Source organism: Fundulus heteroclitus, chromosome 16, assembly GCF_011125445.2.
Source record: "Fundulus heteroclitus isolate FHET01 chromosome 16, MU-UCD_Fhet_4.1, whole genome shotgun sequence".
Classification (NCBI taxonomy): domain Eukaryota; kingdom Metazoa; phylum Chordata; class Actinopteri; order Cyprinodontiformes; family Fundulidae; genus Fundulus; species Fundulus heteroclitus.
The window spans coordinates 26,574,827-26,599,437 of NC_046376.1; the positions used below are offsets into that span (position 1 = coordinate 26,574,827).

General features: G+C 39.0%; 1 protein-coding gene across 1 annotated transcript; it reads left to right on the top strand.

Annotated features, from left to right (window-relative positions):
- The first annotated feature begins 1,431 nt into the window (after positions 1-1,431).
- desi1a (desumoylating isopeptidase 1a) lies at positions 1,432-13,939 on the top strand. The gene is made up of 6 exons (XM_012873076.3): positions 1,432-1,614; positions 1,930-1,951; positions 5,013-5,082; positions 7,990-8,099; positions 8,208-8,330; positions 12,680-13,939. Exons 1-6 carry the CDS (start codon positions 1,524-1,526, stop codon positions 12,768-12,770), a joined length of 507 nt encoding a protein of 168 aa, XP_012728530.1. The 5' UTR covers positions 1,432-1,523; the 3' UTR covers positions 12,771-13,939.
- The last annotated feature ends 10,672 nt before the right edge of the window (positions 13,940-24,611 follow it).

Genomic DNA, 24,611 nt, shown 5'->3' on the forward strand with positions numbered 1-24,611 from the left:
GTTAGGCACGATATTTCAATCTTGCCTAACTTGCTTACTTTTCAGCATTTTCAGCCAAAGTTATCCAAAGCCATTGTGTAGGGCCCATAGCGCCACAGGCTGCAGACTCTTGGCCAAAACTGACCAGTTGGACAAGGATTGCTTTAATAAGGAACGCTGCTAAGAAGCCCTTGGTATCTCTGGAGGAGCTGCGGAGATTCACAGCGCAGGTAGCAGGAAGTGGGGGGGGGGGGGGGGGGGGATCTCTGTGAAAGAATGGCACACCAAAACCCAAACAAAAAGTCCTGCTTCCAGTTTCTCATTAACCATGTAAGTGACACAGCAATTCGCTGGTAGATTCTCAGTCATTGAAAAAAAAAAAAAAGGCAATCCTGCGTCCTTTAATCCAAGCCAAATGGAGCTATTTCTTGTTTCTGGAAGAAGTTTCAACTTCAAAAATGTCCCTTTAGGTTGTCAAGCAATGACACAAACACTGAGCAGAATGTTTGTGTGATTGTTGATGAAACACGTTCCAGAAAATCATCTATTAGGAAGTGCCAGTGAGTCACGTGTCCTAATAGTCATATTACTATGATTGCTCGGGGTATAATTTAAAAGCGACGTCCAACCATATTTGGAATTTAAAAAGCCATCTGGAAGGGTGACAAAACATCTTCAAGAAACAGAAAAGTCCAGATTCCTTCTACTTAATCACTTTGGACCGACACAACACATATGTCAGGGAAGGTGGTCTGGTCAAATGACACTAAATTTTAAGTTTTGGCCTACATGCAAAATATGTAGGGCAAAAGTAATGAGTGAGGGAAAGCAAAGAAGGAAGCATCATGCTGTTGGCTTTTCTTCAGTAGTGACAGAGTTTATTGAGAGAACGGAACCAAGGTTTACCATGTTTATTATTATTATAATATTTTTTTTTGAATCTTTTTTTGCTCTACTTAAAAATCAGTTTGTGTTGGTCTATCACGTAACATCCAATAAAACATTTGTGGTTGTAAGTTGACACAATATAGTCACGGTACTGTACACAACAATGAAAATATATTTTTTGTATTTATGATAATAAATAAAACGGGTTTTTATAAAAGAATCGGACAGTTTTAAACAATGTTTCTTTCTTTTTCTTTGTAGATTTGCGATCTATACTAAATGAGATGACGTCCCCTCTGCCCTTTTTGAGCAGTGATTTAATTAACATTTTTTAGATAAAAGCCATGCCCAGTCAGCTGATAGAATATCGATGTTTTTTCTTCACTGTCGTGTGCCGTGATGTTAGATTTTAAAACAATGTGGAAGTAAAACAGGAAGTTACGTCATTTACGTTCACCGTAAACTCACATCTTCTCTCCGTTCTCTTTGGTGTTTAGTTTTATTTTGAAAGTGACAAAATAAAACTAAAAGGAAGCTCTGCGGGCACGATGACGTCACATTGGCGTTAGCCCCTCCCACTCATCGGTACCTTTTAACGGGGCTGTAGTACAGCTAGTCCACAGGGGGGAAAAAACAGAACGTTTAGAGCAGGAGGAATGGATAAAAATATACCTCGTTATAATGTTCAGTTGTATATTTATGACCTGTCAAGAGGAATGGCTCGCAGCCTTAGTCCTATCATGTTAGGTAAGTCGGTTTTAAAGAGAGAGAGAGAAAACAGATGCAGAATGGCCGAAAGGGGACAAATAATATTGAAGAAGCGGTTGTTGGAAATACCGCAGTTGATTTGACTTTACCGTTACAGGTCCGGGTATTGTTTTTCCCCTCCAGTTTATACTTAAAATGCATTAAAAAAAATCCTGACTTGGTGTTTTATTGTATGTCATCATTATGTCATCGCAACAGGGATTGACTTTAGGTTTAAACGGGTTCTGCAAACGCTGTTTAGACGAGTCTGCTGTCGCCTGACGTCACTAATAATTATCGCCTTGTTTGTTGCAGGTAAACAGCTGGGTGGTATATGGTAAGTCCGACTTACTGAACCCTGTAAACAGTGCGTTTTATATACTGGAATATACTGACTCTTCAGAAGGCATGCCCCACTAAAAATAAGGGCAAATTAAATACTATAGATATTATTTTAGCTAAATCCCTGAGAGCTTTTTGCACTAATATAATGTGTTTGTGTATATTTATTATTAATCTAATATGATGATGTAATTTATACAAAATAATGTATCCAAAGACAAGAAAGTATAATTCTGATTTGGTAGAAACCTTTTTAAATTTTAAAATATTCAGGAAAGATGAAAGAAAAAAATTAATAAATCGACATCAGGCTAAAAGCTTATCTTACAATTTGCTTTCTGCAACGGTTTCTATTCATTTGTGGTCACTTTAAATTTGTCCCAACTCAAATTTCTATAGAATTGCAATAAAATCAGGCCACCACATGGTCAGCTACAATCCCCAGGACCCGCCTCCACCCCCTCCCCCCAAATTAATTAAATGTAACATGGTCACAAAAGCTGCAATAATTGCATTGTTTTGATAATTTATGAAAAAAAAATTTTAGTATAGCAACCATAATGTGTTCACTGTTTACTTCCTACAGAAAGACTTATTTTAAGTTATTGCATAAATATATTAATTATAATTGGAGGTCAGAGACGTCTAGTGGCATAGGTCAAATCAAGTGTGTCTTCTAAACAACTTTTTATGCCAACCTGTTATACTTTTGTTGACACCCTCAAACAGAGAAACTTACATTAACGTCTGATGGTGTTAACTAAAACCTCAAAATATTTTTTTTGTGGTGACTATTTATGATCAGAATAAATACTGAACTAGTATGGCTTGTAATTACATTTACCTATTAATTTTGTTTCCAAAAGTTTATCTTTTTTTTTTTATACGACACAGTCCCAAGCGTAAAGTTTCTCAATACATAGAACCCTTGCTAAGATAAGATAGCATTGGGGAAATTCACAATGCTGTAGTGGCGTACGGTGATGCTACTAAAACCATAGTTATAGAATTCCTAAAGATAACTTATAAAACTCAACCAAATGTTCACTACTGGCATTGCTGCTATACCCAGTTAGGAAGTATTTAATTTAAAACACAAAAGTATCTTGACTTCAGGAGTAACGCATGTGTTGATTTTGAAAGTACAACAAGCTCAGAGGAATGGAGAGGACAGTGAAAGGATGAAGGACAACACTCGTATCCAGGACCAGTATTGCACATAAATGAATTTATACTAAGTTCACTCAAGTTTAGAGTTATACCTTTTTAGTTCTCAGAAGAAATGATGGCTAGCCAGCAACAATCATTACAGAAGTGTAGAAGAATAAACAGAGGAGAATCTGTAAAAAAACAAAAAACAAAAACAACTAAAGGCAATTTATACAAGAAAGCGAAGAAGAAAGAGTCCCAACACAGAGGGACTTTACCAGTTAGTGCACTGGATCAGAGTAGGAAGAAACTAGCTTAAAGTAGACAGGTGGAAAAAAACAAACAAAAACAATCACGACATGTGGGAGAAACAAAAGTTTGGAGAAAAAAAGGGTAATAATAGTTAGGAACAAATTCAGAATAAATGTTTGGTACTGAGAACAAATCAGAAATTGATATGAAGAATCACCAAGAAAAATAAGCAAACAAAACAAAAGTCAGAGGAGATGATGCCCTCCATCAGGAAATTTTGTTCTTTCAAAGCTCACCCAGACAGGAACTGAATTGAAACAAGCCTGCTCCAAAATCAGAGAACTTGGCTCTGTCAGACAGGGTTTCTGTCACCTAATGCACATTATAGCGCACTTTAGGCTGACATTTAATATACTGTGAAAGAGGATAACTGTCTATAAACCCCAAAAAACAACCCAAGTGGTTGAGCTCAGCAGAATGGACCTGACGGGACAGTGACAGAAATGTGTGCTGAGGGCATTCGCAGGGCAGATTGGCTTTTATGGCCAGCGTTGATGGGCTCGCTGAGGCTACCCTTGTGGCTGTTCATTGGCAAGACCCTCATGGGCCAGATGTGCACTTGCATCCAAAACGAGGTTGGAAGGATGGGCGTTTCCTACCAATTAGGGATATTCTGGTAAAACTGGCGGAGCCATCATTGCCCAGGCATGCAGAGTCAATGAGGGAGATTACTGAGTTCAGGGAAGAGCAGCATATTATTGGTAAATTAAAGATATAGAGTCAAACTCAACTAAGGCCTAAATACTCAGAAAAGCACATATGTCATTTTTCTTTTTAAGAATTTTCTTTCTAAGCATCTTATTTGCACTGAAGGTTCTGTTTGACTATCTTATTGCCTTACCCATTAGCGGAAGCAGTTCTGGCTCAGAAAACATCTGCCCTTTCGGTTCACGCTGTGTTTGCAGGAGGCTAAAGTGTTCATGGCATTCAGTTATATGCTTGTCTATTCTGTTACATATTTAATTGTTGTTCCAACAAAATAGCTAAGCTAGAAGTCATTAACTTAATGTATTAAAAGGTTGGGATCGTTTGTATCACCACCAACTTTTATTGTTTTAAATGGATATTACTGCAGCTGATTCCTCCAATGCAGCTGATCTTTATTTCAGAATCTTCTCTTTTTAAATTTGCTCAAATGTATTTTTGGACACAAAAATACATTTGAACATAATTTAATACTTAAGTTAATGCTCATGACACACCCTGCATTACGTTAGTTTCAATAAGTGCACATGGAAATCCATAAAAATGAGTAGGCAATGATGTAAACCCTCCATATACAGTAGTTATGCAATGTGGAATAATTAGTAATTCTGTCCTTTGTGTTAGTTGTGACGCTGTTGGGAAAAAAAAAAAAAAACTTTAGAAAAGCAAATTCACAGATTTTACCTCTGATTTTATAGCGGAAATTTTAGATTTGTTTGCAAATAAAATGTTTATCCTTCAAAAATTTCCATCTCTTTTTGCCAAATTCTCTAGAATGACTGAATTACAGGTTGTAGGCCACCAACTTAAAGAGTGTTAAAAGCCCGTAGAGATGGTTGCACTGTTCCTGCTTTAAATGACTCGGATTTGCTTTGGGGTATTTGTTGCAGGCACACGGCCATAGTGGCGTACGGTGATGAGTTCTTCTTCGGAGGGGAGGGCATCTCCAGCTGTTCGCCGGTAAGGTCCATTTGCTGCTGTTAACAGTGAGCTTTGGGTACTTTTTAACCTCCCCCACCATGCTGCTCTCCGTGTGTGGTGGCAGGAAAAACCCGGGTCCTCGGCTGGCTTTGTTTGTCACAGCCTGAGTTACCTTAAACCTTCGACTTGTCGCTCTCGCTGTAAACATGGACACCAACGCACACCTGCCTTACCTGAACGGCACGCTCTCTTGTCTTTCTCATTTTAAAGACTAGCTAGGAGATATGCTACAGTCACACGGCAAAGAAACAGGAGAGGATGGATACGGAATTAATAATTCCTTGGAACTTGCGTTAAGTTCAAAAGAGTTATGTTAAAATAAAAAGAAAATCCTTCAGGGACATTTAATTTAAAAGTATTTTAATGGGTGCCAGTAATTGGGGCTCTGGTGATTCTACAATTATTTCTTAGCATATTACATTTTTCCATTACCTAATAAAGTTATTCATATTAAAAGTCAGATTTTTATTTGAGTTTCTGCAGTTTGAGTTATGTTGCAGATAAAAGGGTGGAAATTATTTACAGGCTTTTTGCACATCTTTACCCAGGGACTGAATAAATGGAGCCAGGCAGCAATCTTAGTTTCTGTATACGTGTAAGGGGGGCCGGGTTTATCTGTGTAGCACATTTAACAACCAAATAATTCAAGATGCTTAAAACGATGAACACATAAGAAAAGAAAATGCGTGTGGAGGACCGAAGATAGCTTACTTTGGGTCAAACGTCAGCAATAAAATCTCTAAATTAAATTGCGTCTCATTACAGGGTTCCCGCGGATCCTTAAAAAGTCTTAAAAGGCATTGAATTCTGTAATATAAAACTAAGGCCTTAATTGGCATTAAAATGTCTTAAATCAATCTTTCTTAGGTCTTAACATTGTTACCAGGTCATAAATAGGATTTTATTTTTGTAATCCTTACCAAACAGTAAAATAATTGACACAATTATACATTTTTTAATTTACCAAACGGCTCAATGTAACCATTGTTGGTTCCGTCCCGATAGCAGAACCAATAAAAACTGTTGCAGCCGGACCATAGCTGCGAAAAAGTGTTGGCACTGCTTATGTTGTGGTTTTTAAAACTGATTTATAGTTTATTTTAGTAGGGAACAAAACAAAGTTTGTGAATTCAGTTCAGTAGTTGTTAAAAATGTATCTGTAATTTGTGTGTTTTTAGCTTTCTTCCTATATGGAATGTTTTTCAAAATTTTAAACATGTCTACTGGGCCAGAAAGTAATGGTTTATGTTAAAATAAACATTTGGGTGAAGTTGTCGCAACCAGGTTTATCTTGTTTATCGTGAAGTTGGTCTTAACTTTTTATTTCAAGATGCATTAAAAAGTCTTAAAAAGTCTTGAATTTAACTTGCCTTATGCTGTAGGAACCCTGTATTAACTCTCATTGGTGGCTGGACATTTAAAAAGTTTGTTTTTTATTTATTTTTGAATAACTTTTGGTGTGTTGATACAAACTCCAAATGCTTAACCGTTAGCTGGTCTGTGTAATTTCTTTGCATAATTTTTCTTGAAATCTTCCATATGCCTTTTAAATTATACAGGCCATTCTATGCTGCTGCGGTGTTTATAGAGCCACTTAATCCCACCATTGTAATGATATATGTTACCATAATGTATTTTTTTTATTTTTTTTATTTGTTGTTTTTTTTCTTTTATTTCCTAGTGGTTTTACTATTTTTCAGTATATGATCTTTTTGACATGGAAAGGGAAAACAAAACTTTTTTTAAAACTTCGCACAAAAATATTACATTTGATCAGGATTTGTGCTTTATGTTTTGTCAAATTTTTGACATTCGCAGAGTCTGGATGCCACCAAAAACATTTATTGATGGAATGGGGGAAGGAAAGAAAATTCACGAATATCTGCTCTGCATGCTGACCACTGAAGTTTAGAATTGGATTTGTGATTAAAAACAGGGAAAAATATGTTGATACGTGAAATTTTCATTTCACCACCTTCACCACAGCATTTCTTACTGTGGTGACTGTTAATTTTCATGATGATGATTGTGAGATAGTCTGGCCAAAGTGGCTAAAGAGGGCAGTAGGCAGATGATGTCCAGTGTAGCAGGTGGTTTATTTACAACAAAAATGGTGGATTTTTTTTTTTTTTTTTTTTACAAAAATCCAAAAAATAACTCATAGGTTAACACGGCTCAACAGATCATAAATGAACATAAAACAACCAAAATTAACGTCAACTGCACTCAGCTACACTGATCTTGGTTCTCTGCTCCCTCCTGAACATCTCAAACTTCTCTATTTAAATACCCGGATGTTCAGGCAGACAAAATGGCCTCTGATGGACTCCTCCATAAACAGGTACCCTAAAACAGTTTCCGCTTGAACTCACCATCGTTTCTTTCAATGCGCTTTAGCAACATCTTTTGAGTATGGCTATAACAATGCAAAATGAAATCCGCACAGAATGATTTTACCCAATGCCTAAATTTGACTATATCAAATTTAAGTAGTTAAGACACCTGGTCCCTTCCTGCGACGCCATCTCTAACAGGAAGCTATAATTACAGGAAGTGAGGTAACACTTCCTCCTGAAACAAAGGTAATTAACGTAAGTTCATCATTATAAAATACAAGTTGAATGATCAAACAATAAATACAAACTGGAACTGTGAATTGATTTAAACCAAGATGTTATGGTAAATAATCTGTAGAAATGTGAAACTTAAACAAACCCTGAGATAGTAAATGTTTGCAAACTACAGAATAAATAAAGTATGGCTAAATCAAGCAAACAAGAATGTTACCTAAAATGATATAAACTGAGGAAAATGGTGTTCTCACCCACTTTGTCACAATGATGACGATTGTGAATACCCTCTTCCTCTCTCTGTGGTTTTTGGAAGGGAGGGACCATGCTGGGGCCTCCAGATACGGTGGTGGAGCTGGGCGAGACTGAAGTGACCGAGGAGATCTTCATGGACTACCTCTCCTCTCTCGGAGAAACCACATACAGGTCCTCAGGGCAGTTAGTCCTCTTTTACTCTAGCGGCGATGCCTCCCAACACGGGGGGGGGGACACAGAGCACAGATACAAACTGCGCATTCCTGTTTCCTTGTTCAGAGGTGACCGATATCGTCTGTTCGAGCACAACTGCAATACTTTCACCAACGAGGTGGCCCAGTTCCTGACCGGCAGGACCATACCGTCTTACATCACAGACCTCCCGTCAGAGGTCCTCTCCACGTGAGTGTGAAGCTGTGTCTGTCTGCTAAATAATCTCAGCTAACAGGCACAATGATGATGATGATGATGATTCTATATAAAACTGGAACAAAAAAAATCCTAAATTAAGACGCACAAACCTGATGATTATTCTCCCAGAACAAGAAGCTGGTCTGAGAGGAGGCTTGTTGTCATTGCAATAGTTAAACTTGTCGTTGAACCGTCTTGAAATGTCCTTTTTTTATTTTTGTTTAGTCTCAAGGCCAGTCATAGCTGAGATACAAGTTATTCAACAGGTACAGTGTGATCTGCTTCCAGCTGCAGTGACAGGACTCAAAACTTCTACAGGTTTGAAAAAAAAAAGTGGATGCACTGTAAAATGTGTATGAAACAGTGATTATTCATCTGCAGATTGTTTAGACTGAACTGAAACCTGAAACTTTGTGAGGGCATCTGCATTTTTAAATGCATTACATGTTTTTATTTCTCCAGTATTTTGTTTTTCAGCAACTTGCTAAGCAAAACGAGTTTAAGGAAAGCATCACAGACGGTGTGTTTTTGACTGGCGGAGGGATCCAGGGCAGCTAGACTGACTGCGAGGAACTTCACCAGGGACTAGAATAGAATAGCAATATACCTCATTGCCCCACAGCAGGGATATTCAGGTGTACCAGCAGCAAAGTAGATTCTTTTTTGAATCTACTCTGATCAACTGTGCTGTTTTGTGGTTTGGAGAACACCAAAATAAATTATAATATTCCCTACATTTTAATTTAATCATCAACTCTACAGTTCAGATTTTCTTTTAAATATGAACTACATAAGATGAGTTATTTTTTGTTTAACAAAATACCAGATTGATTCAAATTTGATTCAAACATGCTAAATACTAGAGTTTTAAGGCGTTTACACTCAAAAACTTAAATAAAACGCACTAACCCTGGGAAAAACATGGCTGACCTCTGCCTCAGGTACCTTTTTTTTTTTTTTTTTTGGAGGTGAAGCGGTCAAACACTCATGTCAAAGTTATTTCTAAGGATTTATATTAGGAAAAAAAAGCTTGGTATTTATCTTCCGAGAGACAAAACTGCTCCAGCGCTCGATAAATCATTACCAGATTTTAGGTTTGAAAGAAGCAAAGCAGAGGCTTTCACAGTGGAGCAGTATTTGCTGCTAGAAGGTCCTGGGTTCGAATCCTGGCCTTAGCCCTTTCTGCATCATTGCATGTTCCCTCCTGCTCTGTAGATGGTCACCAGCCCCTCTGTGACCCTGCAAGGAGAAGTGGGTGTAGGTAAAAGAAACTAAATACACAGTTGCTCCTGCAGTGTGCGTGCGTGTAGCTATTGTTCGTTCAGGACCCACAGAACAGGCTTTAATTATCAAGCCTGTGTACATTTGACCAATTTCTCTGATTTTTAGAGTGAACTGTAACTGCTCTAAAATAACCATGGGTTACAGGTTGGTAGTCTAATGGGCTCGACACATGGGGAGCGACACACGACGGCGACTAATGGCTTTTATCGCCGCCGCGCTGAAAACCCAACACTGGAAGCGACAGTGACGGCAGCGTTTCACATCTCTCTGTTGGATCGCTTGTTTCCCATAAATATTATCGGTTATGAAATTGGAGGGCTTTTGATATGTCTGTGACCAACAAGGATGAAGAGTCAAAAGATTTTGCTGGAAATGACTGAAATCTTGTTTTTACTTCTACAAGAGAAAATACATTTGGCTTCATCCTATATTGCAGACAAGGAAACAGCCTGGAGAATATCATCATTTGAAGGCGCACCTCACGGCTGATCCAGATATATGGCTGTAGCGAAGCAACAAAAGTTGAACGTTGTTCATCTTCCTTGTCGCGTCGCAAGCCCGCGTGTGCACGTTCCTGTGTACGAACTCAAAATTTCAAACGCACGGATTTCGCCGGTCTCTTAGCTGGAGGAGGGAAAACAACTGCCCCCTCAACGCACAAATTCCTTAGGAAATGAATGGAGAGTGGGCGACGTCGTTCCCCGTGTGTCGACACCATAAGGGTTTTAGGGGCGATTTCTGCCTGAAATTATGCCTGATATAAATCCAGTACAGCTCCATAGTCATAAAGTATAAATGCAAATTTTGTTACCTGTATGACTGTAAGATATAAAATAGTTTTTCCAGTGGGACCACTATTGCAACTCAATCAATCAATCAAATTTTATTGTCAATTACAATTTGCATTGCAATCGAAAAATCAGTTCCAGTGCAACCGTCCATCACATACACTTAAACAAACAAACATTTGGGGGAACGATTGACTGTTAACTGTTACTATGCCTGATTTATTGGTGCTTGAACAACAAAAGAAATCCTATCTTTTGAGACTCGTCTAAAGTTTTTTTTTTTTTTTTTTTGTTTTTTTTTCTTTAAAAACATTACAAAGCTCCATGAAAACTCTTTTGAAAACCTCGGAGAAGCATCAAATTTTACAACTGCACATCTGGGCTATACCTGCAGCAAATTTGGACTCAAATCAGTTTAAGTTTATTTGTTCCACAAAGGTTTTAGTGGGCAGTGTGCCAGGCAGAGCTATGGTTTTGGCACGGTTTAGTCTAACAAAACTGTGCCAAATGTGTTTCTCACCTCCACAAAAGGGAATGTGCTCAAGTGCTGTTTTCCATTGCAGAACACCTTCCGCATATGCAATAGTCTTTACCCCTTGTAACCAAAATGTACCATTGTGCTTTATTCATTATATCAATAATGAATAAAGCAATGCGTATAGTAAAATCATAAGGTCGATTGTGCACAGAAATGGCATCACTGGTAATAGCGTTACAAAGATGAGCTTTACAAAACTCTAAAGGGGATCCCCTTTAGTTTGAGCTGGTAGCTGTGTGTTCTGTGTTGTTTCTTTTCTAAACATCCGCCATGTTTAGAGGACCTTTAAATCTTATAAGGTATGTTAAAATAGTTTTTAACTATTAACACAAATGCACTCATCATTCACAATTTTTGCATGGACTTGCAGTTTTTTACCAGTCATCGTAACTTCTCTGCAAATCTGACCAAGATCCTCTTACATTTCGATTTATAACGTGTTTTCTGGGGAATCCGGAGGAATTTCATTGATTTTAAAATGTCCGGGTTTTAAGTTGACTGGCGCAGTGTATGAAAGAAGACGGCCTTCCTTTTATTAGACGTTCCTCTCCGAGCTGCTGCCTAGTCGGTGGCTCGGAGCGAACGGTGGAGAAGTGTGTGTCGCCGCCATTGGAGTGGAGATGCGCACAGATAGATGGAACACATCGGGTTACACTTCAGCATTACAGCTGATGTTTAACAAAGCACAAGTGTAGCTTTAAGAACATACCGCTAAATACATTTCCTTCATACCATCCCTGTCGCAACAGATGGGTGGTCGATGGAGTGCCTTCCAACACTCACATACTGTCATCCATCCTTGTCCTTCCCTAAATAAAAGTCACTTTTTATACACACAACTCATCGGGCACAATAACGTTTTTAGGGTGCTATTTACAGTCATTTTAATTTTCTTGTAAGACCATGATATGGCGATAAATAAATGTGCAACTTTAACCGCAACTTTTTGAGAAAACTGCCGCAAAATCAATCATTTAGTCCGCACCTATAAATATCGCAACATCCTGGAAGGACTGAATAGCTGTAAAACCATTGACTCAATCAAGTATTTGAGCAAAAATTTATTGATTTGGATTCCAGGCGTCCAACACCTCTGAACATGCCTATATCTAAAAGAGCCAATGTTGTTCTACTGGCTGCTGCCTTTGTTCAGACCGTATGAACAATGGTATAACTGTCTGTTGTTTCTGCAATGAAAGGCAGAACTCTACCAAGAGAGAGAAGAAAGGAAGCCATTTAAATAAGTTTTTACAAATGAGATCTAAAAGTGTAGCTCCCATCTGTTGGCTCCTATGAGGAGATGGAGCCCATCTAACAGGGAGGAGTTCAAAGCAGACCTTCAAGGTAGTATGGAAATGCTTTAGGTGGACATGTGGGTTTTACTCGTCTTCTCCAGAGCCACCAGTCCTAATTTTGAGAATTTTTTTAAAATCTAAATACAGAAGTTCTGTATAAGTACGGAGGTATTGGTAAAATGGGTCAGACTTTAATTAAAGAACCTACAAAGATGGATGGACGCTTTGTTTTTCATATGAGAACAATTTTCAATCTGGTTGTGTATTAAAGGGTCTCCAGTGGTGACTCACTGAAAGCACTTTACTAGTTCTTTAGGGAATGGAAAAAAAGGGCTCGATCCAAAACGATTCTAATATTTGTTTGCTTGCAATCTCCTTTTTTTTATGTCAGTTTATCTCCAAATGCCAAGCAAAATGTCTTTGTCCCTTCTCCAGACCGTTTGGCCAAATCCTTCGACCGATCCTCGACTCCATTCACATCGCCCCTCCAGGAGGTAACGTCATCAACGGTGGAAGAAACGTCTGACCCGATGGACCTGCTTGAGGTTCTCCCGGTCACTTTCATTGTTGTTGGGCTCTTTTAGTTCTTTGTTTTCTTTGTCTTTGTTTCTCATTCTTCCTGCATAACGGACGACCACTGACTGCAGCTGGAAACGGGTTTCACATCTGGTGAGGTTTTAAGCCGCAGCCATGACTTGACAGTAAACGGAACGCCTCTTTCCAGCACTGTCAGAAAGATTTGTTTTTGCTTTTGTTTTTCTTCTTCTATCACTTCAAATTATCAGATCATCAAACAAATTTAATTTTCAGACAAAGATGCCGTGACATTTTGAAACAATGATTTGAATTTATTAAGAGAAAAAAGGTATCAACCCGAGCTGACACTAATTGAAAAAGTATCGCAGTTGCTCTCTAAACAAAGCAACAACGATTGTGAGTCCTTGTAGTTAGTCTTTTTTACATCACCGTGAATGAATTTGGGCCTGCTCTTCTTTACAGAACTGTTTTATTTCAGCCACAGTTGACGGTTGTTAAGCATGAACTGCCTTTTTAAGGTCACATTTTTTTGCCTTTCAGATTTAGGCCATTTTTGTCCTGCCGGGTTCTTTTTGCTGAATCATAAACACCGACCATAACTGAGGTAAATGTTGCTCCGAGCTCTCTTCTGACCTCTTGAACGAGTCATTAATACGCTGTTGGAATAATTTTGATAGCCCACTCTTGGGAAGGTTCCCCAATGGCTTATGTATTCTCCAGATCTGGGAAATATGTTTTCGCTTTTTGAGATCTTTTAACCTGCTTCATGCTGTTAGACGGGTCCTATTCATTTCTTGATTCTTTTTTTCTTGGGGGTTGGGAGGGGTGTAGCACCAGTGGCTCGTTTTTTCAAAGTAGGCTGACAGGAAAGGGGATTTGAGAGGGGGGGAAGACGCGCGGGAGAAGACCTGTCAGGCTGGAACGAACCCGGTTCACATACGTCCCACTTGGTATTGATAGCCTTTTAAACGCCATAAATACAGTTTTTCATTTGGAAACTGCATTGTTTAATTTATCATGTTTATCTTTGTCTGGAAAACAATCTGTTTAACAATCTGAAACGTTTGAAGTGTGACAACAAAGATGAATACAGTAGAAATCTGTAAGGGGGCAAACATTTTTCTCAGCACAGTATATTTTAAAATAAGTGTGTATATATATATATATATATATATATATATATATATATATATATATATATATATATATATATATATATATATATATATATATATATATATAATATATATATATATATATATATATATATATATATATATAGTAATCTAATGTAGGGAACAGATTTACACTTTGAATGGTCTGATATTTGCTTTCAGTATAAATGAAGAATAACGGGAGAGAATAACGTAATACAATCTTCACACTTTTTTCTTCATTGGTAAATAAACCAAAATCCCTGCAAGTTTTGCACTGAAAGATTATTCCTGTATTTAATTTTCATTGAAAATCAAGTGTTGAATTATACTTCAGTACTTTGTTCATTTATCCTATAGATTATTATGTTTAATAAGCTCTGTATTGTTGATCATTGGCGGAATAGACGAAGAGAGGGATTTTATGTTCGTGACATTTGTATATTTGCACCTTATTTGTTAGCCTTTTAAATTATGTCCGGTCAACATTTCTTTTGTATGTGTATTTATTATATTTTGTTTGTTCCAGTATTTGTGTTTTTCATCTCTTTTGATGGACTACAGAGTGGGACTCAAGAACAGTTTACTTTTTTGCGTTTTCTTTAAGGACTGAAAAATAATTACTAGCAGAGAATCAGCCACTCAACTTTACCTCTTATGATTGGGTTTGATTATATTGGGTTAATATTGTTGGTTTGTACTGCTTGACACATGTTATATGACAGTAGACTTCTCTTACCTCTCAGAAATGCTGAAACATCATTTATAGAAGAAACCTTTATCGCGCCATACTTTTCCAGTACTTGTCTCGGTTATATTACATCAACAGATTTCTTTAACGTGCCGTTCTGCTCTCAACAATAACCTGCTTCAGTTCTTTAACAGCCACCAGAGTGTGTCTGAACTATAGCACACCTCTGTGCCTTCATTTCCCTCTGCTTACCTGCAGTCTAGACTCTCAGCCGCCACAGTGCTGTTTAACGGTAACATAGCTCTCCTATAAATAAATAGGATGAAACAATGTGAATTACACATCTAGCGCACAAAGCAGCTCCACCTATAATCTTATTGTGTTAGACACTATTCATCACAACACATGAGAGGTACTGCTTCTAGTACACCGCAGCCCCCTCCACACGTATGGCTCCCTGGGGTAAAGATGTGTAAAAAGACTTGAGATAAATTATTTCTCTTATTGCTCCCGTCTATTGTCATACTGAAAAGATTTAGAAATATCTGAACTACACTTTTGTTAATGGAAGGGAATACAAAAATCTTTTAATTAAGTGTATTTAACAAAACCTCATGTACTACACTTGAAGGCAGTCCTGTTGTAGTAGCTTAAAAATCCCTTTTGGACAATTGGAGCTAATCACAACAACCTAATGTCACTTTTTTGGCAGAGGTCACCAGACTTTCATTTAAAGTCTCCATGTATTTCAAATAATTCATAGAGCCATGCGCTTTAGACGGACCCGAAGTGTCACACGTCCTCCACTGCCCTTACCAGTAGGCATCTGTTGCTTTTCCACATATTCATCCCTTTTTTTTTTCACACCGAATTCACCTGGAGTTATTTTTTGTTTGTTTGTTTGTTTTATCCATTTAATGAGGCTTTATTCATAATCCCATCTGATCATTTGCTGAAGGGATTAGCAAACTCCACATCTTTACATTTGTAGCGGTAGGACAGGAGAGGCTTTTTCCTGTTGTGCCTCCAACTTAACAATATATGCGATGTAGATGGGGGCTTATTATCGTTATGGAGACATGGTGATGCCGTGAGGCCACTCTTACCTCCCTTACCATCCTCCTGACTGTGTGCTGTGGCAAGTCTTTATCCAAGTTTGTTGGATGAAAACTTGCCTTTTTGTTACCTTTTTTTAATTTTTGTTCTGACAGAGAATACCTACACACTGCCATTCAGTGACTTTTCAAGATCAACACACACCTGCCTTACTTAAACGTTCCCCTGTCTTTCCCAATATGAAGAGGAATTGGCCACTGTGTCATGTCTTGTTTATACCTGGGGAAGCAGGATGTTAAGGATTATTTCTTAATGTTATTTTTCTCACCTGAATTTGTTTTCAGGCTTTTTACACATCCTTAGCAGGGTTGCCAGTGGCTGCAGTCATTAGATGGCTTTTTCTGCTGGACCATATCAAACGACGAGCACAGTAACAAATAGCAAGAATCTCTCGAGTGTCTAAACCAGCATTAACCTTGATCCTGTTCTTGTGCAATAAACAAACCCTGAACGCTCTCCACTTTCCCAGCAGTCATCGCGATCAGCCATTTAACTCTTGCTCTCGTGCATCAGGACGCGAACGCTCCAAGAGTAGCGTTCAGGAGAACCTAAACGTTCTCCTCCTTCTCTCCAGCTTTCCGACACACTAACCCGACCGCTGAAATGTATCGCTGCACAAGTCTCCCTTTATCGCTCTGATGTACGTTGTTGCTCGCCGCTAGCCGTCATGTGAAATTGCAGATTGCACCTGATATTTATAGGTATTGTTTACTGGTTTATTTAAGAAAACAGTGTTGTATATTTCCGCACTTTGCATTGGTCACGTGTATTGCGTTTTTGTTGTCTCTTTGTAAATCTACCTTTAAATTAAAATCATTGAAACTCTGTTGTGGTGTTTCTTCTCCGATGCAGGGATGATCAGTAGATTTTAAACGATTTAAGTCACTACATATGTTCTCGGTAGAAGGGATTGCTGCAAAGACCACGACACAATGCAAATGACTGAGTGCTGCGAGTCAATGACTCAATGCAATCTTTTCAATTTGAATGCTAAACTGAGTTTGACTGCATTGTTTGATTTCTAGTTTAAATTGGAATGGATGTAATTGACGTTCCAAAAAAAGGTAAACAAAGCAACTGGACTTGTTTTCCGTAGTTGAAGACGTTTCGCTTCCTCTCGTCTTCAACTACGGAAAACAGTTGCTTTGTTTTTTACCTCTTTTTTTGGAATGACCATGACCTGGATGACTATGAATCTTCACCAGCATGTAATTGACGTGGAATCTGAAACCAACTTAAGTGTTTTGAATTGCAAGTACTTTGACAACTAAAGATAATCCCTTGGAATGATACAATATGATACATATTGAAATAAACTACCAAGTATTTGCATCCTTCTTTGGTGGCAGCGACTAACAAGTGTTTATAATAACTGGCAACAAGCCTTTTAAATCACTGTGGAGGACATTTTGCCCACTCTTCTTTGCAGAATTATTTTATTTCAACTTCAGCCAAAGGTAATTTATTTAATCTTGAATGACCAGTTTAGGTCATGGCACATCTCAATGAGACTCAGCTTTGGTGAGGCCACTCCAAATCCTTCTATATATTTTTTTTTTTTTGGGAGACATTCAGAGGTTGGTTTTACAAGTATGCTTTGCATCATCTCTGGTTCCATAGCCCAAATGTGCTCGTGGTTAAGGCCACAAACGGATGGCTGCATATTCTTCTTCAGGAGTTTCTGAAAGCAGAGCAGAAATCGTGCTTCCCTTACTCATGTGATGTAGTCCTGGTCTTGAGCCTGCAGAACAGTCCTGGACCATCATAGTATGTTCGACTGCTGCTTATGTTGATGTTCTTAAGTTTTTGGCCTTGAGTGCCTTTACATGACAATTTCGGCCCATGTCCTGAAAAGTTTGGACACCCTAGCTGTAGATGCGCTTTCTAATTTAGCCTCTATGTTGCCCTGTTACAAACTTGATGTCGAAGACATGTTTTTGAATAGGTTAAGTCTAACTTCTTTTTGGATTTTGAGTCAGTGTGGTTATATTTACATAAAAAAACTGAATATAGTTTAAAGCTAAGTACTGTATCTGGAAAGCAACGCAGCAGATCACTTACCGTGATGGAAGGTGACTGCTCTCCGATTCCCTCACAGTGAAGTTGGGAAGATGAAGAATGGCTGACCTCATAATCGAAGCAAAACGTTTACATGGCACACAGCAGGCAGCAGCTGTATCTATTTTTAGAAGCTGAGCTGACAGTCTTGATTCTTCGGATCGTGTCTCAAACACCATCATGTGTTTCTGAGAAGGTCTGAACATCTCCAGGATTATGTGCCTCTCTGTCATGCCTGCCAAAGAAGAAAAAGGCATCTTATTGATCAGTTGAATGTCCTCACAGTGGCAAACGTGTTCTTGTAATATAAAGAGGAGGAACCATGATAAAACCTTGCACAACTTTTCTCAAACATAATGTGAGATTTATCCTGTACCCTCAGCTTCAAAAACATCCAAATGAAAAATGTGCAGTTAAGTGGTTTTTGTCAGAGGTGGGTAGAAACTAGTGACATTTACTCAGTTAAATATACTTGAGTACAATTTCTGGCTAGTCTGACAAAACTTGAAGTTTCCCCATAGGAAGTCCTTCTGTTGTTGAGTTGAATGCGTGGTTATACTTGCTGCATTGATGTCTCCAGTCTCAGCTGAAGGCTCACTGATATTTTCAACTATTCAAGACTTCATCCACCTTGACAAAAACAGCTTCATTCCATCTTAAGAAAACGTTTCCCCAGATCATGATGCTGCTGCCACCATGGTTCACTGTGGGTATAAGCTTGTTTTGGTAATGTCGGTTATTGTTTTTGTGTTCGTTTTGCATTTTGGGATTGTGGCAGCATTGACGAACGCTGATTCCATCAAAAGGCTTAAAATATATTTTTTGTACGTTTTAAGCAAGGCCTGGAAGAAAAAGCGTTTGTTTTATATCCATAGAGGAAAAAATGGGATGGCCAGTTACTGTATTGTCTTCTTATTCATTCTGCAGTAATGTAACAGCACTGTTTTGTGTGGAGAAGCTGTAGATGTTTTGTCTTTGTAGAACAACATAGTTTCCATCCAGATTTGTAACCTCTGCAAACTATGGCAGAGAGATTCAAGTAGGGCAGCTGGGCTTTATTTCCGGTTCACCAGAATTAGTTTAATAGATGCGTACCTAATGCTGACATTAAATCACATGGTGCTACAGCAAAGGTTTTAGCTTCAGGGTGTACACACTAATCCAAGCAGGTAATTTACCCTTTTATCCTTTGCATTTCTTCTCCCAACTAGTGTTACATCAAAGTGGATAAAAGTGAAATGATTTGTCACGTTTCATTTCTTACACCCTAAAAAAACTCTTTTCTGCTTCTGCTCCTGAAGAAAGAACAGTTTAAGCGTATTATTATTGCTGTCTACTTAATTTAAATCCTGTTCAAAGAAGCTGGAGGACAACAGGCTGCTGCACATCAGGAATTGGGACAGCGACTGGGTTGCAATAGACACAGCATGGAGGCGGTTGTACAACATATATATCATTCATATGATGATATACACACATGCTTTTAGATTACACCACAAAGTGTTGGAAAATGAGAAAGACTTGCCAGCCTATGAGTATTTCTGTTGTAAACATTTCTTCTGTCCACCAGGTGGCAGGGTTCATCTCTTGTTCTGTTACAATATCTCCAAGCTGACGCTAGAAGGTGTCCCACAAAATACAGATTTATTTATGATATTCCTGAATATTTTTTAACAGTTAAAGGACAAATAGGCAATCTTAAGAGCTATATTACCAGCGGATCACTCTTTTACAAAACACATTATTTTACCTGTGCAATATAGTGAAACAGCTTTCCCTTCTACTGTCCCTCTAGCCTCTTCTTGATTGGCTGAGGTGGGGAAGCAGCCATTAATGGAACATGATGCTCAGACGTGAGGAGCTACACACAGGAGAGTTTTCCTTCTGCTTCTATAGTTCACAGACCAGAGCCGTTTGTGGTCCTGCAGGGACAGAAGCAGGAAAGAGGGCGGATATCATGACGCTGGACGTATACCGCATCAGTTCAGGTGTCATTCCTGTGAGATTGGAAACCAACTGACTCCTCTCCCAACTCCTTCACAAAACACGAGGCTTCATTTTGATTTATTTCCATTAATTAGTAGCAATTCACAGCAAATAATATGTAGAATCTGATACATTTCAAACTCGTTTCAGATTACACATAGAGTCAAATACATACAGTCCAGTTTAGACATTTTTTAAACATATTATAAAATAATGCTGATTCAGATATATAATGGCAGGCAGCTAGTTAAAAGGTACCTATCTGCTTTCCCAATAAATTAACTACACATGAGCTACACCTACCACTGTGACTCCTAAATAAGGGAAGCATGGTTAATTGAGTGGAAATTTTGTCTTTCCGATAAAACCTCAACATGCACACCTTACCATCTTAACCATTCTTATAGCTACCAGAGCATAAAAATTAAACCTAGTTTACTTTCTTAAACTGAAGTGTGAAATGAACTCTGCAGTTGCAAGGGGCTAAACGAAAAAGAAAATAGTCACCCCTATGTGTCACTAAAGCACGTGTCTCCACAGCAGGAGGGTTTTCTCAGAGATGTGATCCGATGCTAACATATCTGACCCAGCCTGACGGTACTCTCGAAGTTGGCGAGAATGGTAATGTTTGTCAAATCCTGCAAGGGCGGTCATAATTCACCTTCTAGGTGAGCTGATTCAACTTCCCAGCCATATGGAGCAAGGACAATGTAGGCCTCTATGCATTTATCATCTTTCTTTGAGGGGATTGTCTGGTGTTCAGTTGATTTTATACATAGAAAACTAGGTACTTTACATGGTCACTGTAAATTGTACTAACTGTACTGTCTGCATCATCATATGGTCCGTTCATTGCTGCAATGCAGGGGCTGGTTATATGGTTAGAATATCATGAAAAGGTAGATTTCTTTCAGTAATTCCATTCAAAAAGTGAAACTTGTATATTATATTCATTAATTACACACAGACTGATATATTTCAAGTGTTTATTTATTTTAATTCTGATGATTATAACTGACAACTTATGAAAACCACAAAATTAATATCCCAGAAAATTAGAGTATCACTTAAAGGAGCAATAAGCAAAATTTCTATATTTTAGATAGAATAACTAGAACTAGAACTAAAGGTAATATTTCCGATTGACTATGGTATGACGTCACACCACAGCTCTCTGTATTGTTCTTCAGACTCTTGTTTACATGGCCGGGCAGGACCGTGCGTGTACATGTACGTGCATGTGAACAGTTGCCACTCAGGGCTTAGCCCCTCCTTGCCACAGTCAGAGCAGCGCAGTGTTGGAGCAACATGGCGGAGAGCACCCCAGCAGATCTAAATGTTCACTTTCTAACAGCATTATCAAGTTATGATTTACTTACTTCTTCACTTGAAATGTTCCTCTGAAAGGTGATGCTGTTTTGCTTTCCTATACAGAGGCTTTATTATTCTATTTGACTTCTTGAATTGGGATCTGAGTTCTAATTTTGTACCAGAGACATGAAAATTTAATCTGGTGAAACAACACAAAAATCCTTGAATCCTAGAATGAGAGCCCAGGTTGCTCTGATGGTGGCCTTCAGCTCTTCTGCATTGTTAGGTCTGGTGTATCACATCTTTCTCTTCACAATACCCCATAGATTTTCTATGGGGTTAAGGTCAGTTTGCTGGCCAACTAAGAACAGGGACACCGTGGTCCTTAAACCAGGTACTGGTAGCTTTGGCGCTGTGTGCAGGTGCAAAGTCATGTTGGAAAATTAAATCTGCATCTCCATAAAGTTGGTCAGCAGCAGGGAGCATGAAGAGCTCCAAAACTTCCTGGTGGACGGCTGTGTTGACCTTTGACCTCAGAAAACACAATGGACCAACAGCAGCAGATGACATGGCTCCCCAAACCATCACTGACTGGAAACTTTCCACTGGACCTCAAGCAATGTGGATTCTATGCCTCTCCTCCTCCAGACTCTGGGACCATCCATCCATCCATCCATCCATCCATCCATCCATCCATCCATCCATCCATCCATCCATCCATCCATCCATCCATCCAATAAATCCAATAAATGTATCCATCCTCTTCTGCTTATCCGGGGGTAGCAGCTTCAGTAGGGAGGCCCAGACGTCCCTCTCTCCAGCCACTTGGGCCATCTCCTCAGGGGGAATCCCAAGGCGTTCCCAGGCCAGCCGGGAGACATAGTCCCTCCAGCGTGTCTTGGGTCTCCTCCCGGTGGGACGTGCCTGGAACACCTCACCAGGGAGGCGTCCAGGAGGCATCCTGACCAGATGCCCGAACCATCTCAACTGGCTCCTCTCGACGTAAAGGAGCAGCAGCTCTACTCTGAGTCCTCCCCGGATGACTGAGCTCCTCACCCTATCTCTAAGGGAGAGCCCAGACACACTACGGAGAAAACTCATTTCAGCCGCTTGTATCTGGGATCTCGTTCTTTCGGTCATGACCCAAAGCTCGTGACCATAGATGAGGGTAGGAACGTAGATTGACCGGTAAATTGAGAGCTTCGCCTTTTGGCTCAGCTCTCTCTTCACCACAACGGATCGGTACAGCGCCCGCTTCACAGCAGACGCTGCACCAATCCGCCTGTCGATCTCCCGCTCCATCTGACTCTGGGACCTTGACTTCCAAATCAGAGAACAGAACCGTGGAGCACTCAGCAGCATCCAGTCCTTTTTGTCTTTAGCCCAGGAGAGACGTTTCTGACGCTGTCTCTGGTTCCAGAGTGGCTTGACACCAGGAATGCAGCAGCTGGAACGATGTCTTATATGTCTGACCGTGAGGGTTCTGAAGCTCTGACTCCAGCTCTTTAGCAATGACCTTCTGTGTCAGTGGTCGTCTTTTGGACAACTGTCCAGTCAGCAGTCTTCCACATGATTGTGTCGCCTACAGAATTAGACTGAGAGATCATTTAAAGGCCTTTGCAGGTGTTTTGAGTTAATTAGCTGATTAGAGTGTGGCACCAGATGTCTTCAGTATTGGACCTTTTCATAATATTCTGATTTTCTGCAGTACTTAATTTGTTTTTTGTTTGTTTTGTTTGTTAGTTGTCAGTTATGATCATCAGAATTAAAACAAATAAACACTTGAAATATATTAATCTGTGTGTAATGAATAATATAATATACACGTTTCACTTTTTGAATGGAATTACTGAAAAAAATCCACTTTTTCATGATATTCTAATTATATGACCAGTATTTACAGTATGTATAGTAGTAGCATGATATAGTATGGGCTGCATGGGCTGTCATTCCTGCTGTCTATGTTGGGCTTGAGGCACAGCCCATGTTTCATCATCCAGTTTCCATGTGGTGAGGTTAAGCAACCTGATTCTAAATAGGTTTAAACAAGCCAAATTAACTCAATTTCTGATTTCTGATTAACACTTTACACTACTTGGCATTTTCCATGACAACAGTTTTTATACTGCGGTAGGCATAAAACCTAGAGAGGAATACGATAAAAGTTGTCTGGAGTCTTGTGCAAATAATCGGAAAGATCCTTATCCCTGTGCTAATAACAATAATGTGACAACCTAACCCCAGTCTACTCCATTTGTTCATCCATCCCTTGTCCTTACCTACTTATCCATGGAGGGTCGTGGGGAGGGTGTGTTGGGAAGGGTTTAGAGGGCTTCCCCCAGTGTTGAATGGGCCAGAGGTGGGGTTCATATTGGACAGGTCACCAGTAAGGTATAAATCACCAACTTTATCACAGCAACTTGTCGCCATAGGGGTCAGACGTCTGCAAAAATCCTGGAATATGTGCTATGGTCCATTAATATATTTATTTCTCATTTTATTTTAACGACTAAGAGTATTTTGTGTAGATCCATCAGCTTAAATAAGACTTACAAACATTTAAATTACAGGTCGAAATATCACAAAAGAGATCAAAAGCCAATGGGGTGGATACTTCTGCAAGGCATTGTAGTGCTGCCCCTCATAGCTAGATGTCTCTACCGTTAAAAAGGTACTTTTAATACTTCTGGGAATAGAAGGGATATCTAAAAGTGACCTAAGACCCCACCTCCCCTTTTATATTTATACTGAAAATAATTAATTAAAATACAGTTGACACGCAAAGTTAGTAACCATCTTTTTACATGTATAAAAGAGAGTAAAGTAGAAAATAAGGTCCACACAGTCCATGTTTTTTATCTTTAACATCTTTGCTGCCATGTCATGTTTTTTCATGGATGAATGCAGAAACATAAGGTTATTCTGTCTTCACTTTAAGGTTCCAGCTTTACCTGCTGTCCTGAGACCTGCACCTTTCCCAGTTGAAAAGAGCTAAAAATTAAAACCAGTGCAGCATAAGTAAAAACTGCTGAATGAATACTTTGTTCTAGCTCCAAAAATGGTGTCACTCACCCAAGACCTCCTCAGTTAACCCCGGTGTTACCTCTCTGGGACTGGAAACAACGCCACAATAATACATTGTTTACATCCTGTATTTAAAACCTTTTTTTTTTTTATTTTTTTTTTAGAAAATAAAAACATTTCCATAGATTCCTTTAGCTTATTGACAGTGTATTGCAATGTAGACCTCAGTGGCAATTAATGTTTTCCTCTATCTTGCTTTGTTACCTTCATTTAAACATTGTGTAAAGTTCTTGTAGATGGCTTTGTGTTAGATTTCTGTCCACACCTCTGACAGACTCAGCATCCTTCAGAGAGTTTGCTCAAGTAAAACCCCGGATTCTGCCTACGAAGCCAGGGTTTCGCTAACATCCCAAAAGCCAGAGTAAGGAGAGAACAGGCCTGCTTGCATTTTCAGGAGGGACTTAGGGGCAGACAGAACTGCACCCTGATC